This window comes from Nelumbo lutea, chromosome 5, assembly GCF_056320005.1.
Source record: "Nelumbo lutea isolate HS-2025 chromosome 5, American lotus-T2T, whole genome shotgun sequence".
Classification (NCBI taxonomy): domain Eukaryota; kingdom Viridiplantae; phylum Streptophyta; class Magnoliopsida; order Proteales; family Nelumbonaceae; genus Nelumbo; species Nelumbo lutea.
The window spans coordinates 43,850,754-43,867,218 of record NC_142688.1 but is presented as its reverse complement, the minus strand read 5'-3'; the positions used below and the strand labels follow the sequence as shown (position 1 = coordinate 43,867,218).

Sequence of the window (16,465 nt, the reverse complement as noted above, 5' to 3'; positions counted from 1 at the left end):
GATGGACAAACAGAAGCGGTAAACCGGACCTTAGGGAATTTAATCCGCGGCATATGCCGGGAAAGGCCAAAACAATGGGACTTCGCCATTGCCTAGGCTGAGTTCGCCTATAACAATGCAGTGCACAGTTCTACAGGCTGATCCCCATTCTCCATCGTATACATGAAGGTCCCTAACCATGCACTGGACTTAGTGAAGCTACCCAGAGTACCCAGCGCAAATATCTCAGCATAACAGATGGCAAAACAAATCCAGTCCGTCCAAGAAGCCGTGAAGCAGAAGCTAGAGCAATCCAACGCCAAGTACAAGATGGCCGCAGACAAGCACCGCCGACCTCAAGTGTTTGATGTAGGTGATGAGGTTATGGTCTTCTTAAGGAAGGAAATGATTCTCGTAGGTACTTACAACAAGTTGAAGCCTCGAAAGTATGGTCCATATAAGATCGTGAAGAAGATTAATGACAATGCTTATGTAGTAGATTTGCCAGATCATATGGGTATGTCCAGGACCTTCAACGTTGCTGACCTTCATCGGTACCTGCCGGAAATAACACTCGCCTACCCTAGTCACGACTCGGGGTCGAGTTCTCTCCAAGTGGGGGAGAATGATGGAGGCCCATCACAAGGCCCATCTCATCTCTAGGGGCAGCAGCTCCTAGGATAAAGATAAGTTAACTAAGATCCAAGAATTCAAGATAAGCAAAGGATCCAAGAATCCAAAATTAACATGACTCTTCCAAGATTAGCAGGATAATGCAAGACTCTTCCAAGATTATCAAGAAAGACTCCAAGAAACATCAAGATTAGCAAGATAATCCAAGATCCATGCATCTAGGGAGATCGGACGGTGGAGATCAACCAAGGAGAGTTCGATCCTATCAAATTAGATATTTAGATCTATCCTAGTTATTATTTCCTATTTCTTTTACAATTTCCAAATGTATTATAAATACCGCTATTTTCCCAAAGTTATTCATCAATTCATACTTCAGATTTTCAGATTTTCTTGAGTTCTCTTCTTTGAGTTTTCGCCACATTTTCTCTCTCCCAAAGAAATCGGTGTTATTCGCTAGGTGCTAGCGAACGCCCAATGCTTGCATAGCCAGCTCCGGTTCTCATTGCTTCCACGTTGCGTCACTTTTAATATATTTTGCTTGTTCTGTTATAATGGACTTGGTAATAATCCTGCTCTTATGTTATTTCAGGTACCTCTACTTCTTTAAAAAGGTCAATCCGCAAATTTCTAGTGCAGCAATCCAGGACCGGGTTAAGTTAATAAAAACTGAGATGCAAAGTGACACAACAACACCAAATCCATCTACAAATGCTTTCTGTTCCAACAGCCTGCACTGCATCCAGTTTCAGAAACAAAAAGGTGGTACAGTGGGCGAAAAATCTGAGTCCATCAAGGTGTAATGCACAGAAAAAGAATACGTACGACCCAGATGTAAAAGTGAGAGAAAACAAGGTCAAAATCATTGTGAAGAAAACATTTCTTGGACAAACCAAGAATTTATCAAATTGAAATTAAGATGAATTTATGATTCAAATATTTTGAAATGGGTTTTTAAATTTTATTTATAATTGGTTTTTTATTTTTTATTTCATTTCAATTTAAGTGAATATAGAGAAAATAGGTTATTTGAAGCAAATTAGAAAAAATTAAAAAAAAAGTTATATGAAAAAAAATATGTTTTTAGCAGTAGTTGTGATTGCCGCTAAAGATGTTCTTGACTATCGCTAAAAATACACATCAGAATAGCGGCAGTCAGTTTATTTTTAGCGGTAGTCACAAATTTGTACCGATAGCCTTAAAAACTGCCGCTAGAACTTTTAGTGATAGTTCTTTTAATGGTTGTTTGCCGGCTGCTGGTAATCTCTAGTGGCAGTTTTAGGAACCTTTAGGGCAGTTTTGACTACCGCTAAAAGTCATTCTTCTTGTAGTGATTCCCATTTATCTATTTAAAGTTATTTAAATCCTCAAAATACCATTTTCTTGTTTATTTAAATAATTTATGCTTTGGTTAATTTTCTAAATATAATATTGAAGGCCTCTCAGCTGCTTTAATAGATCCTTGTAAATTTCTAGATGGATTCAATATTTAGATGAAATGGTAGAGGTTCTTCATAGCTTAGGTAACCAATTGGACTTCACGGTGCCAACAAAATATTTACAACCAATTGGAATTCCTAGGTGCAATAAGATGTTTACAATAGTTGGACTTCACATGGGTGCTAACAAGAATTTCCTGAACAGACTCAACCAGTACAATGTTCGATCACAAAACACTCAATTGCAAATATAATGCATATATAAACAATGAAATCATATTATAAAGCCTCTCCAAAGGTAGGTATACAAATATAGTACAAACTATTCAAATGTAAGAAAAAGCACAAACACTAATGGGGCATTGAACCGTAAGAGATTAAGGCCATGTTTGGTTCACTGCTCTGGGCCTCATTCTCTAAATTCTTGCTCATTCTAGACAAGAATAAATAACATTAGAGTGTTTGGTTACAAAATTCTTACCAAGGGCCACATTTTTTTTAGAATAAAAAATTAGCTCCATATAGCACAAAAATTGAGTAGCCTACAGCATAAAAAATAATCATGCCCCATCTTGCTCATTTCATTCTTTGAGGAAATTCTGCCTACAAAACTGTTGCCATAGATGTTTACTTTTGCGAAAGCACTTTTACAAAAGTACTTTCATGAAAACACTTTTATAAAAGTATTTTTACATGAAAGCACTTTTACAAAAGTAATTTTATGGAAGTACTTTCACAAAAGCACTTTTACAAAAGTACTTCTATAAAAGCATTTTTATGAAAGCACTTTTATAAAAGTACTTTACTAAAGAACTTTTAGGAAAGCACTTTCATGAAAGTACTTTTATAAAAGCACTTTTATAAAATCACTTTTATGAAAACACTTTTACAAAAGCACTTTTATGAAAGTACCTTTATAAAAACACTTATGGAAGCACTATTACAAAAGTACTTTTATAAAAGCACTTTACTAAAGCACTTTTACAAAAGAACTTTTATGAAAGTACTTTTATAAAAACACTTTTACAAAAGTACTTTTATGAAAATACTTTTATGAAAACACTTTTATGAAAGTATTTTTACGAAAATACTTTTAAAGAAGTACTTTTAGGAAAGCACTTTTATAAAAGGACTTCTACGGAAGTACTACTACAGAAGCACTTTTATGGAAGTACTTTTACGAAAGCTCTTTTATGGAAGCACTTTACGGAAGTAATTTTACAAAACATCTATGCCAACTGGTAAACATTGATTGTTGGAGACCTAGGCTGGCGGTTTGTGAATACCGGGACAAATTTTTTTTTTTTTTTTGAAGAATGAAAATGAGCAATATGACACTTGTTAGTCTGAAAAGAATTCATTTTTAGGAAAAAAGTGTTTGGTTCGTAGCAATATTTTCTCATTCTGCCTATTTTTATCCATTCTTGTCCATTTTAGAATTTCATCTTGGATAAGAATGAGAAAGAGTGAGAATTAAACCAAACATGGCCTTAAATGACTCTTAGAGATAATCAATGAAATACAACTAGCTTTTACAAGTTTTCTCTAAATCTCTAAGGATGATTTTCTTAGCTCATAATTTCTTTACTTAAGAATGCTCTCTTTTTATTGCCCTCTATGAACTTTTTACTCTTCATCACAATCTACTTCCTTAAGATTTTCATCTCAAACACATCTACTTAGCATGAATCATGCTTAAAGAGAATATGGTTATTATAGATCCATTTAGAAGAGATTAATCCATTCTTACTAAAAGAGGAAAGAGCCATTGAGCCTTCAAATAGTTAAAAAACTTATTGTATTTCATAAAGTGGTTAACTGGCTTGAACTAATAGTCGAATGTTTCAACCTTTTTAGGAGTTAGTTGTCGACTAATAGCTTTGGGTAGTCAACTACTACCCACAAGAAAGAATATTTTCTCTCTGGTAGTCAACTACTACCTCTCGGTAGTTGACTGCTACAACCTTTCTAGGAGTTATAGTCGACTAATGGCTTTAGGTAGTCAACTACTACTCACAAGAGTGAATCAGGAAACCAACTACTAATCACAAGAGAGAATCTTTTCTCTTCAATAATTGACTACTTGGTGCACTTAAGTTCTTGGTTGTCATGGATAGTTGCATATCCATTCTTCATTAGATGACTACTAGCCAGGTGTGACACACTAGGCTCAACTGTCATGGGTAGTTGATTACTACCTAGGTATGACACACTAGGCTCAGTTATCATTGGTAATTGACTACTACTCCATGAATAGTCAACTACTTAGCAACACTAGTCTCAACTATCGTAGATACTGCATTGCGGGCACTTTAGTTGTGACACCTAAAGTCTAGAAATCATTAGGCCTTTACTGTTAGAAATTTCAATTAGCTTAGATAAAGCTTCGGGAAAGCCTAACCACCTAAAACTAATTTTACCATTGGTCTCTAAGGTCATAGTAATTTTGAGGTTAGTCATAGCTAAGCTCAATATTGTGTATATTGCAAATGATTGCATCAAGTCCTAATTAAATAAAACAAATGGAAACCACTAGAGCTTGATATCTTATTCTTCTTCTTGTTATCATTATAGCATTTATTTCTTTTTTTTTTTTATGACTTGGAGAGTGTTCAATCCATCATTTCGCTTTAGTTGCTCATTTATGCCTCAAGTTATCATTTGTTTCATCATGTTATTTGAGTTCAAGTAATGATTCATTTTCTGCAACTACACACTTATTTTTCCACATTGTTAGTACTCTCAATGAATTTGTTATCATCAAAACGTATAGGGCCAACAATTAGTTACAATAGATAGAAATTTAAGGTTTCATTTGGTTTTCTTGATTTATTGGAGAAAAGAGTGGATCATTTCTATGTTTTAAGATGGAGAGAGATATTCATTTCAAGTTTGAGTGGATTGTTTTTGTTGGATTTTTGAATTATGATGAACTCAGAACTAAAATTATTGTTGCAGTTTTGTGAAATGAACTTGAGTTTCTAAGGGTCTTAGTGGATTAACATAGAGGAGGTGCATTTTAATCCATATATTTTGAGTTTTTTCTAGTAATTTTCTCCATGTATCTAAAAAGAAACATATTTAAGTAAACATGTTTTCCTATGTCAATGAAATGATTCTTATTATTTTACCTGGTCGCATTTAGAGAACATGGAGATCTTTTTGTGTCAACTAAGGTTTAAGAGAAAATGGGCAAGGAAAAGAAGTAAGAAAAGTTTAGGTGGGTATTTTGGAAATTTAATGTAGTTTATCATCTGTGTTAATGGGTAATGGGTAGGGGGCACTTCTCGCAAAGTGAAAGTTTAAGGATGTAATTGTCTCTAATCCCATAGTACAAGAGGGTTTTTTTTTTTTTTTTTTTTTTTTTTTGTAATTTACACTAAAAAGTGTTACTTGACATATAGTACTATATACTTTACAAAAAGAAATCTATTAAACCCGATAACATATATGGCTATCTAAAATGTGATTCTTAATGTTGTTAGATGTTTTTTAAAGAATAGTTTTTTTTTTTTTTTTTATTTAACTAATCTTGACAGGGCAGGTTTTGGTTCCAAAAACCTGTAACCAACCCCTACAGCTACAGGGTAGGTTTTAAGTTATGCATTTGAACCAAAATTAATCAACCCATGTTCACTCTAATTGTTTGGAAATTGACTTAAAGTACCCCTAAGTTTTATGACAATTGACTAAACCCTCTTACTGTTAACATTTATTAACGAAAAGATGGAAAAGACTATTTTACCCATTATTCTTCTTTAAATTTTCAAAATAAAACATTTCCAGAAATTAATAAAATACAGTTCAAACATTAACTTATATTTATTAGTATTAAACATCAATGGAATAGGAGGAGTTGGGGAGGGAGGCCACCATGTCATCGTCATTCATCCATTGATTCCCCATATATATATACAAACTTTCAAGTTTGCAAGGGTTCAAATTTTAAACCAGAAAAACAAACTCTCCGAATTCAGATATGCAAGAGTCCAAAGTGATGATTAAGGCTCCATTTGGAAGGAGTATAAATACAAATATGCAGAGTACAAATAGATAGAAAATAATACAAAATACAAGGTCTTGTACTCTACATATTTGTATTTATACTCCTTCGAAACTGAGCCTAAGCGATTTCAATCACTGCAACTGCTCTTCGTTAAAATTCATCATCTATCTCTTGTTCCTGAATCTCCAGTTCTACCACTACAAACTGCTTCAATGAGAGGTCACCAAAAGCTTGGGACATTGCCAACACCCCTCCAACTCTCCATGTTCTTGCCCACATAACAAGCCCTCCAGTACTTTCAATTCCCTTCTGCTCATCAATTCAATTTGGTTTAAGGTATATCTTTTCCTTCTTTTGATGCAACTGCTCGTGAATCTCCAACATTTTCAACATATAAATGGCTGCCAACCAAAACCGATGCTGAGGTTGTATAACTATCATCCTTGCAAATATTGCTTTGAGCTTCCAACAAGTCTATATCAGTCTTTTGATATGTTTCACTAGTCAATTTGGTATTAGTTATTAATTGTAGATGCCTCATGAGATTCTCAAAAAGGCGTTCCTTCAAAAACTCAACAGCATGAGAACCACCATGACGATCAAATATCCCAAGCAAACAATTTGTTTTCCCACCAATCTTTGACATTTTAACATCATACAAGTCCTTCATTCTAGCTCTCTTCCCCCTAAAACTTGAATAGCCACAACTCAACTACTTGTCTCTGTTTCTTCTTCAATTTTGGGTCTCAGTATCAACCCTTCATATGGGTACCACGTCTCAGAAATCTGAACCACTCTTCTAGTAGTTAACACATAATACAAATCCTAATTATAACCAACTATCAACGACTCAACCTTCTTAGAGGGAAAAAAAAAATAAACTTAGCGAAGTTATTGTTAATATATAAACTCTAATCCTAGAGGCTAAAGATTTTTATGGATCTGAATCAAATCAGTATGTGAGAATTGATAAAAGGGTAACTGGATAAGGAGGTTGAGCATATTACAAGTCAGAGCATTTGATTAGCAGTTGGCATTTAAATCTTTGCCATGAACTTGAAGGGCCTGTCTGATAAGCATTTTCATCCACGCTAGCAGCTAACTGCTACTGTATGTTTAAGTTTTTATTAGAGAATATTGCTGTGAAAATTAAAACGCTAGCTTTTGTTCTGATTTAATTACATTTGAATATGGCTAGCTCCATGGAAAAGTATCTCGGTGATGGTGGGCTTGAAACAGCTGGTGGGTACACTGGATTTGTGGGGTCTCTAATGCTGGCAGATGATTCAAATGATGGATTTGGAAGTGGGAAGATGAAGTGTTTTGGGATCCGAATGTTTGGAGACTTGTGGAAGAAGAAGGGGCAGAAAGCGGTCATACCCATGCCTCTCTACTGTTTGACAACGGCACCGGCATTTCACAGCTTTGCGTTTCATGGTTGTGAATCACAAACACACCATCTGATGTGCATCATGCTTATATAAGGATGTTAAGTTTCGTTTTGAAAATTTGAAGAATAATAGAGAGCAAATTAACTATAAAAGGATAATATTGGATTTTAAAAAAATTTATATATCAGGTGATATCACATGTGCATGGATTATGATGGAATCATTCCTTAAATAAGCTGAAAATGTGATGTTTAATCAGCTTATTACATGGCAAGTTACAGACATGATTCAGGGGGATGGGAGTCAATCCTCACAAAATTTGCACTCACACAGTTTGCACAACACTTATATAGCAGTGTATTTGGAACATCTACTTGCATTTTTCATACATGGGATTTCCCAATGCAGGGCTATAAGTGTTGTGAGGATGGTGTGAGTACAAATTATGTGAGTGCTGAATCTGGATTTATGATTCAAATATAAATTTTCCTACAATGCTTAATAGCATTCATCCATACCAAGCGTGTATTAGGATGAAACGACCACGCTATGCATGGGGTGGTGTGGCGTGTTTATTTCATCCTCGATTTTAACTTAAACTTCCCATGTTCTCATACTTTGCATAATTTTATGTGGACAATGAATTCTTTTGTCATGCAATATGTTCTAGGGGTAAGCATGGGTCGTTTCAATTGGGTTCCATGGCAAAATTTGGAATCTACCCTATAGAGTTTGGTTCTATGTTTTTGGGACTGGAATCTATCATGTGATGGTTGGTTTGGCCTTGGTGGTTCTGGGGCTGGTTCCAAGGTCTACCCGTGGAACATGTTCTTTCCTTGACATGTTATTTGAAAACTTGATTTTCAATAAATATAATATATAGTTTAAAACTTATATTATCTTTATTGATTAAATTGAATAATTTAATATGTAGATTGTCATTGTATATTTTAAAACTTATGATTTAAATTTAAATTTTGTAAATATTACATTTTACATTACTTATTGTACACATTCAAATATTAAAATGAAAAGAAATGATCATATAATTTAAGTAACTCAATGATCCAGTGAGACCATGACCTTTGTAACCATGAGTGTTTGGATTATATTTTCACATCCCCAAAAGTATTTTAGGGTTTATTTCAAGACAAATTCGGTTATAAGGTAGGTTCCACCCAAATCGATTCCATCAAGACCAACGAAGATTGGTTCCATTTGATTATGAGTAGAACCTATCCATTTGCTCATCCCTTATATGCACCACTTGGTAAGGGTGTCAATGGACCGATTTTGGATTGGACCCTATCCAATCCAAAATCAATTTGGATGGATTGGACGGACCAACAAGACATATTGGATTGGACCTGGTCTATCCATAACAAATTTATATTGGATTGGATTGGGTTAAGCCAATATCTAGTCCATTAATATAAGATAAGAATATATGTGTCAATGAATCGGATTTGGGTTGAAATCAATCTAAATCAAAATGAATTTAAACAGATTGGACGGTCTAGACATTGAATTGGACCAGTCCAATTGGTCCAAAACATTCATTGGATTGGATTAGACCTAATCCATTTATAATGAACTCACATTGAACTGAATCGGATTGGACCAAATCCAGTCCAATTGACACCCCTACCACCTGGCGAGTTAACAAGGCTGCAACCAAGTCGGTTCAGATCATAATAGCCATATCCGACAGATCCAGCCAGTAAAAACTCGAATCCGAATTTGAAGACTGAAATCTGATCTAGGAGTTCGGATTAGATTTGAATATGGTCGGACTTGTAAAAAATAAATTTAGATGATATGATATATTGGATTTATTAATTACAAATTTGGTATATATATATATACATATATAAATGGATCATCCGAATGTAAAATAATTGGATAGGATATCGGATTGGGGATCCGGAATGTCGGATTCCATTGAACAGCCCTACAACGTTCCAAGTTTCTTCAAACGGGCATCTCCTGTCACGTGAGAGAGAGTCAGAGTCAGAGAGAGAGAGAGAGGTGTTGCGCGTGCCCGCGCGTTCCAAGCCTCCAACTACAATCTACAGGCGGGAAACCTACCGCTTTAACCCCTCCCCCCTTTCTCTCTTTCTCTCTCTTCTGGTGCTGTTTGAGTAACTTTAGTTTCTCTCACAGAAGCAGCTCCACTCCAAAGTAGTCGAACTTCGAACAATCTAAATAGAACCCTATTCCGATGTTTACATGGCAAGAGAAACCTAAGTGTGCTTAGCAATGGTTTCTGCAGAGAAGGTTGTATCTGATATTGGCAAGCGCCTTGCTCAGCAGACTCGCCCGAATAAAGATTTTCTGGTGAAATTGCTCAGAGTAAGTGAAATTTCTCTCCGTTACCTTTCAGTACTATTGTTTAATTGTATCAATTTCTTGGTTAAACTTTGTTTCTGACTCGAAAACGGCACCACGTCGATGATATTATCATGGCTCTTGATGAATATGGTTGTTCTGGGGACGTGTTCGTTGATTTTTCATGTTTTCCAATGGGTTTTTGTCAATTTAACCAAGGAACTTGATCTAAGAACGCCCTATCTTTTTTTGTTGCATCTCTCTTAATTGTTACCTTTTATTCTGTGCCATTGTATTAATGGAGTCTGTATTTTGTGTTTCTAATTAGTAATATATATTGCTAGATTTCTTGGAATCAAATGTCTCTCTATGTGCTTGACTTGTCACAGTAATATGTGTTGGACTGACAGCCTTTGCCTACTTGCTAACTGGAACAGATCCAATAAACAATGGGTCACAGTATTATGTCTAAATTGGAATAATAAAATATCAGAGTCCCCTTTTGGGAAGTTCAAATGGTTGAACAACTGTTGCATAGAGGCGTTCAAAGTGATGATTTGTAATTTTGGAGAGTTGATGCAGTGCGCACTTTGGTAAATCCACCTGATTCATAATGTAGTTCCACATGCATTTTGGAGAGTTGGATACAAGTTGGCTCTTGGGCACGTGTCAACTTGTGAGTCCCCTCCAAAATGTATGGTGTTTTCAATATTGCTTCTCTTGTCTTTTTGATGTGACTTCGAGGGGGGTGGGTTAGATGGCATCCTCTCATCTATCAATTTACTTACTAGAGAGTACACACATTGGTTAAGAAGTATCAACTATCTGGGATCTTTGGTCCATCATATGCAATTATTAGTGGATAAAGAGCCAAGAGTACATGTTATGGATAGGTATAAGCAACACTTGGATGTCTTCTTAGACAAAATGATCAAACTTTATTGTGAAGAATAACAGCCTAGGGTGAAGTTGGGAGTAAACCATCATAGAGATCCACTCATGGATGAAATTGCAAAGTTCACAGAAAAAAGTTGGTGATAGAAAGGTATAATAATCATGGTTTTAAAAAACGACCCGAAAACGGAACCGTTCTGGCCACCGGTTTTCGAGTTGATGGTCCGACTGTCCAGTTCAAATGGATGGCCCGTTCTGACAAAAGAATTAAAAGAATAAAAAACAATTAGAAATAAAAATGGCAAAAAATTGTTGAACGGGTCGATGGGTTGACGGTTCGACTGCCTGGGTCAACGGGTTGTTGAGTTTTTCAATGGTTTTTGGCCAGGGACCGGGTTTGGGGTAAAACAGAAAGGGTTTCTTGGATGGTTCCCGGGCCGAATGGTCTGACCATCCAAGTCAACGACGGTTTAAAAACCATGATAATGATTACCCTTGAATTATTCAGCAAGAGTTCTGTTGAAAACTGCAAAAGTTTTTTGTTTTTACTTGTAAAATAAAATTCCAAATGGTAGAAGGTGACTTTAAAACAGTGGTGTGACGGCTGAAACATAGTACTGGCAAGGGCGACCACCCAGTGATTTAAAAGGCTCGCCTAGGTGCACAGGTGAGGCGCATTTTGGGGTATGCACCTTGCCTAGGTCCTAGGCGCACCCCTTTCAAAAGGTGCACGTCTGGTGTGCCTAGGCATGCGCATTTTGAGACAAGCAAAGCAACTGGCAAGGGTGATCACCTAGTGATTTAAAAGGCACACCTAGGTGCACATGCGAGGCACATTTTGGGGTATGCACCTCGCCCAGGTCCTAGGCGCACCCCTTTCAAAAGGTGCACGTCTGCTGCGCCTAGGCATGCGCCTGATGCGCCTTGTTCCTCAGCCCAGGCATGCGCCTTTTTAAAATTTTGCGCTTTTTGCTTTTTTTTTTTTTTTTTTTTGAGTCTAACGACTGGGCGAGGGACCCCCGACCATGCCTCTCGAGGCAAGCCCGAACAAGTCTATGTTAGGGTCTGAAATTCTTATTTCTCACATAAAAAATAATGATTTTATAACTTTCATTACCTTTTAAGAAGATATTTTATTGCAATGAATGAATGAACAACATTGGCAAATAGGGGTTCTACTCCGCTCCGGTTCGCTCGCTCACCGAAGCTCCGAGAACCCCCTATTTGCCAATGTTGTTCATTCATTCATTGCAATAAAATATCTTCTTAAAAGGCAATGAAAGTTATAAAATCATTATTTTTTATGTGAGAAATAAGAATTTCAGACCCTAACATAGACTTGTTTGGGCTTGCCTCGAGGGGCGTGGTACAAAGGCGACTCATATAGAATCAAGAATGCAATATGTTTTACATCACATTAGCTACTTGAAGCAATGCAATTAAGGAAAAAAAGAGATTGTAGGTTTTACATGCTTGAAAATGCTTTATATGTTTGCTTTTATTTTTAAATTTTCATTTGAATACGTTTTACATGTTATGTTTATGTATATTAATCTTAGATAATAGGTTTTTTTAAACATTTATTTTAAAATTTAAGTTTATTATTTTTTATTAACATTATGTTTAATATTTTTTGAATTTTTAAAATTTTTTGGCATTTCTTTTGAAATTTCTGACTTTTTTTTGATTTTTGATTTATTTTATTTATTTATTTATTTTTTTTGTAATTTCGCATCTAGCTTAAAAAGGCATGCGCCTCAGGCGCAAATTGGCCCTTGTGCTTTTTTTGCGCCTTGCGCTTTTAAAACAAGAAGCCTATGAAGATCCTTTCTTATAGAAGTTCCCAAAGGATTTTTCAAAGATAATGTTGATCATTTTTATTGATTTTCATGGGAGTATTTCTAATTGCAAAAGCTACTACCAGAACCTAGAGTGATGAGATTGTATTCTGAAAACATTACGGATTACATGTCCAAATGTTCAATTCAACCTCCAAAGAAATTTTATTCTTAGATGGGAGGGCATTATGAAGTTTGAAGTGATCTTACATGCATATTAAGGTGATAGAATATCAACATTCAAGCAACTAGTAGAGGCAGGATGGTTGAATTGAGGAAAAAGAGGTCTGAGACAGTCAAACTAAATCTTGATGCTTAAGATCATTAAAACTCAAGCTTGAGTTCTAAGGAGGGATTGATGCAAATCATTTAAAAGGGTGTTTTGTCTTTTGACATCATTTAAGACTCAAGCCAGATCACTTAATGCATGTCTTAGCATGTATGCCTTCTAAACCTTTAAAGAAGTTTGTTGGGTCAAGGGTCAGGTCTAGAAAGCAGAATAAATCTGTAAGTCTCATATATGATTAATGACTTAGAAGATGTAGTCATCTTCCAATTCTTTGAATGAGTTTTGTGATGTTTCCAAGGTAATACTTAGCTACTAAAGAATGCATCTGGACCTAAGAAACACAACAGTAATGTATGTCTAGAATCTCCCTAGAGAGTGTATATATGGGGTTTTATGAAGTTATTTGCAGTCAGTCTTCTCTTGCTTCTCTTGCTATTCTGCTTCTTCTTGAATGTTATGTTCTTTCTTTCTTTCTTTTTTGCGTGTGCGGATGAATTTACAGTCCTTTGATGTTACTCTGCTCAACATGCCTTCCAGAAAATTTCATTCCACATGATGGTAGGTCTTTTCCAAACCAACTGGCAGATGATGGGCTTTTTACTAATTTGCACAAATCAATCCAGAATTACTGAAAACGGGAAAATTGGAAGCTTATGTTTGGTTTTAGTCGTTATGACTCCAAGCATTTCTTATGGGGAGAAAACTATGAAATCTCCTTGTGAATATTTGTGGTCACCAGGAACAGAAGTCACTGTTATTCCACTACTGTCTTGACACATACATAGTAGGCTTCACATGCTTGGTTCTTAAAGTTTGTGTGAATGAAGTACGCAAAAATGAGTATGGTGTTGTATATGATTAGAACTGTTGCTTGATGTTTTAAGAGGCTGCATTGATGTTGTTAACAGGTTGTCTATTACTTATTCTAATTACTTTATTTATTTATTTTTTTGTAGCAAGCTGCGAGTGCTTTATCAGAATTAAGTCAGTCTTCGTCACTGCAGCAGGCAATAGAGCCTTTAAGTGATTTTCTTGTCCAGAAGAGCCTGCTTCAGCATAAGGATAGAGACATTAGACTTCTTGTAGCCACATGTTTCAGTGAAATTATTCGTGTCTTGGCTCCTGATCCACATTATAGTGATGAAACATTAAGGGTAATGGGTCATATTTTGATTCATGCTGCTTGCTTAACCTTCTTCTAATCTATTCTTGTTGTGTATCCCAAGATATATTTACACAATGTTTTTGGTTTTGATTCAGGACATTTTTAAGCTTATTGTCAGTACGTTTGTGGAGCTATCAGATACCGCAAGCCCATATTTCACAAGGAGGGTCAGAATATTGGAGACTGTTGCTGCACTCAAATGTTGTGTGTTAATGTTGGATATTGGTTGTGAGGATTTAGTTTTGGAGATATTTAATATTTTTTTCTCCGTTGTGAGGTATGGCTTGAACTTCTGGCATCCAAGTACAGAGGAAAAAAATGCATTATTTGGTTTTCTGTCAAATTGGAGGATTTATTTGAAGGACAATTCATATTCTTTGATGTTTGGTTTATAGCAAAACACCTATAAGGTGAATATTTTTTCATAACTTGAATAGAAACCTAGGAGAACAGCCTCAACTAACTTTTGGACAGAAAAATAGTAATGCAATTTATCTGATGTCTCCGAAGAGACATCTAACTTCATAAAGCTCAACTTTGATGGGAGCTTCATTGGAAACACGGGATTGGCTGGAATAGGGGGAGTCTTCAGGAATTGAGAAGGAAGAGTGGTGGCCTTGTATTCAGGTCCTTTGGAGCATGGGGACGCACTGACAGCAGAAATGGGAAGCTTATTGCAGGGATTAAAACTTGCCAAACAATTTGGGTTCCACAATCTAGAAGTGGAAGGGGATTCTCAGGTGGTCATTTCCTGGACAAGATGCAATACCCAAATCCCTTGGGTTTTCTGATACAAATTTTGAGAGATTGAGAGCTTAAATGTGTCTTTGAAATGGGTAAGAAGAACAGCAAATGGAATGGCAGATACTCTAGCAAACCAAGGGGCTTTAAGACACTTCTGTAATCTTCTAGCTTCATTAGTAAAATTTCTTTTTACTGATAAGAAAAAAGTATTTCAGCCCTTGGCAGTTGAGGCATCATATTGGAGAGGCTAAGGCCTTGACACCCTTGACTCCTGGAGTGAAACAACTTGTTCTTATGGATTTTCTTGGTTTATATGACTGATAGGTTGGTGGGGTTTGGTGGGCTGAGTTGTAGTGGGATTTATCTATCATAGTTTGATTTATTTTGGTATGCTGGGACATGCACACACATATTTGGGTTGTTTGTTGAAGCAGTGGCTAGTAAGGTATCCAGGCCTCCCCTTGATAGATAGGTGCCAGAGGTTGGGCAAGTGAAGTCTTCAAAAGAAAATCATTTGTTTGGATAAATGTTTTTGGGTTTCAGGTTCAGTTTGCAAGAATACTGATTGAAGTTGAAGACCTCAGTCTGATCACTGCAAGAATTGACTTATCTCATGCAGGAAAGCATTTTGAATTGAGGGTTGTGCCTCAAGGAACAGACCCTATGTTTCCCTTCACAAAATCACTAGGGGAAGAGAGAGCTATTAGAGTTTCTTTAATTGAAGATTAGAGGATACAGGGGGGTGGGGAAGAAGGACAGGTTGAGGCGAGTTGAGGGAGGAGGGAAGTCAGGGATGACGATGAAAGATCAGGAAGGGATAAGGGCAAGTTGGTAAGTTTAGAAGGTTAAAAGGATAGGGCAAGAAGAGGCTTTAATTCTACTCCTGTGGTTGCTTTGTAGGAATTGCAGACCGGATTTTCTCATATTTTCCTATAAAAAATTCTAAAAAAAAGCACCCAAAAGATTCAATTGCCTTTCAAATTATTACAAAAAAGTCTAAAATCTAGCAGGGTCTCACCCATAAGTTTGGAATGCTTGGCGTGTTGTGATCATAATTATCATCTTTTCATTAATTAGTATAATTCAATGTTTCCAAAAGAAAAAAACTCTAATATTTTCCTTGATCATAATATAGTCTTCTTAGTGGTAGAAAGCCGTCTATTCGCATATATGCCCAATGACATCACCAAGCCTTGCCTGTTGTTCAATCAGCAGAGAAGGATCAAGAGATTTCTTTGTGTAGGTGATTCTATTAGATGGAGGAGAGAAATGGAAGAAGAGCTCTCCTCAACAGTGAAATGGAGGAGATAAATGGATATCGAAGCTAAGAAATTCTGTTGGAGAAGACAAAATCGATGGAAGGTGGATTTTAAAAATTAGGGAGGAAAGAGAGCTACCATTTTAGTAGTTGAAGAGGCGATTGGATGGTTGAAGGACTTTATGGATGGAGCAGTATTCTCCATCAAAAAACAAGGATGGAAAAGTTCAATGGGAGTAGCTGATAATAAATTTGAAGCGGAAATAAGGAGGAATGTGAAAGGTTGGTTTGTGGCGATTGTGGAAACATTTGGTGATAACAGAAGACAGTTTTGTGTGTACTGGAGGGAAGAAAGAGAACATGGTGGCGCCTGTTTGCAGATTTGTTGCAGGAGTTCTTGTTCATTCTGGAAGAAAGACAAACTCCAATAATTTGCAACGTTCCAGTGGTCTCTGACGAGCAAAGCTTCAGGAAACAGCTGAAGGAGGAAAAATAAAAAAA

At 36.1% G+C, this 16,465-nt stretch overlaps 1 protein-coding gene and 1 pseudogene across 10 annotated transcripts in view; one reads left to right on the top strand and one right to left on the bottom strand.

Moving 5' to 3' along the window:
• Window positions 1–6,207: 6,207 nt before the first annotated feature.
• LOC148852052 (putative protein phosphatase 2C 52 pseudogene) lies at window positions 6,208–7,143 on the bottom strand (annotated as a pseudogene).
• A 2,306-nt stretch (window positions 7,144–9,449) lies between these two features.
• Window positions 9,450–16,465, top strand: part of LOC148852051 (ARM repeat superfamily protein) — a 91,959-nt gene continuing 84,943 nt past the window's right edge. For 8 of the 10 annotated variants that reach the window (XR_016099547.1, XR_016099548.1, XM_088946360.1 and 5 more), the window contains exons 1-3: window positions 9,450–9,800; window positions 13,754–13,951; window positions 14,058–14,239. Coding sequence is in view for 8 of the 10 variants with exons in the window: in XM_088946360.1 (XP_088802486.1) it covers window positions 9,708–9,800; window positions 13,754–13,951; window positions 14,058–14,239 (473 nt within the window). In the remaining 2 variants the exon portion in view is untranslated. The remainder of the gene's footprint in view (window positions 9,801–13,753; window positions 13,952–14,057; window positions 14,240–16,465) is intronic. The other 2 variants (XM_088946355.1, XM_088946353.1) reach the window with 1 other exon arrangement.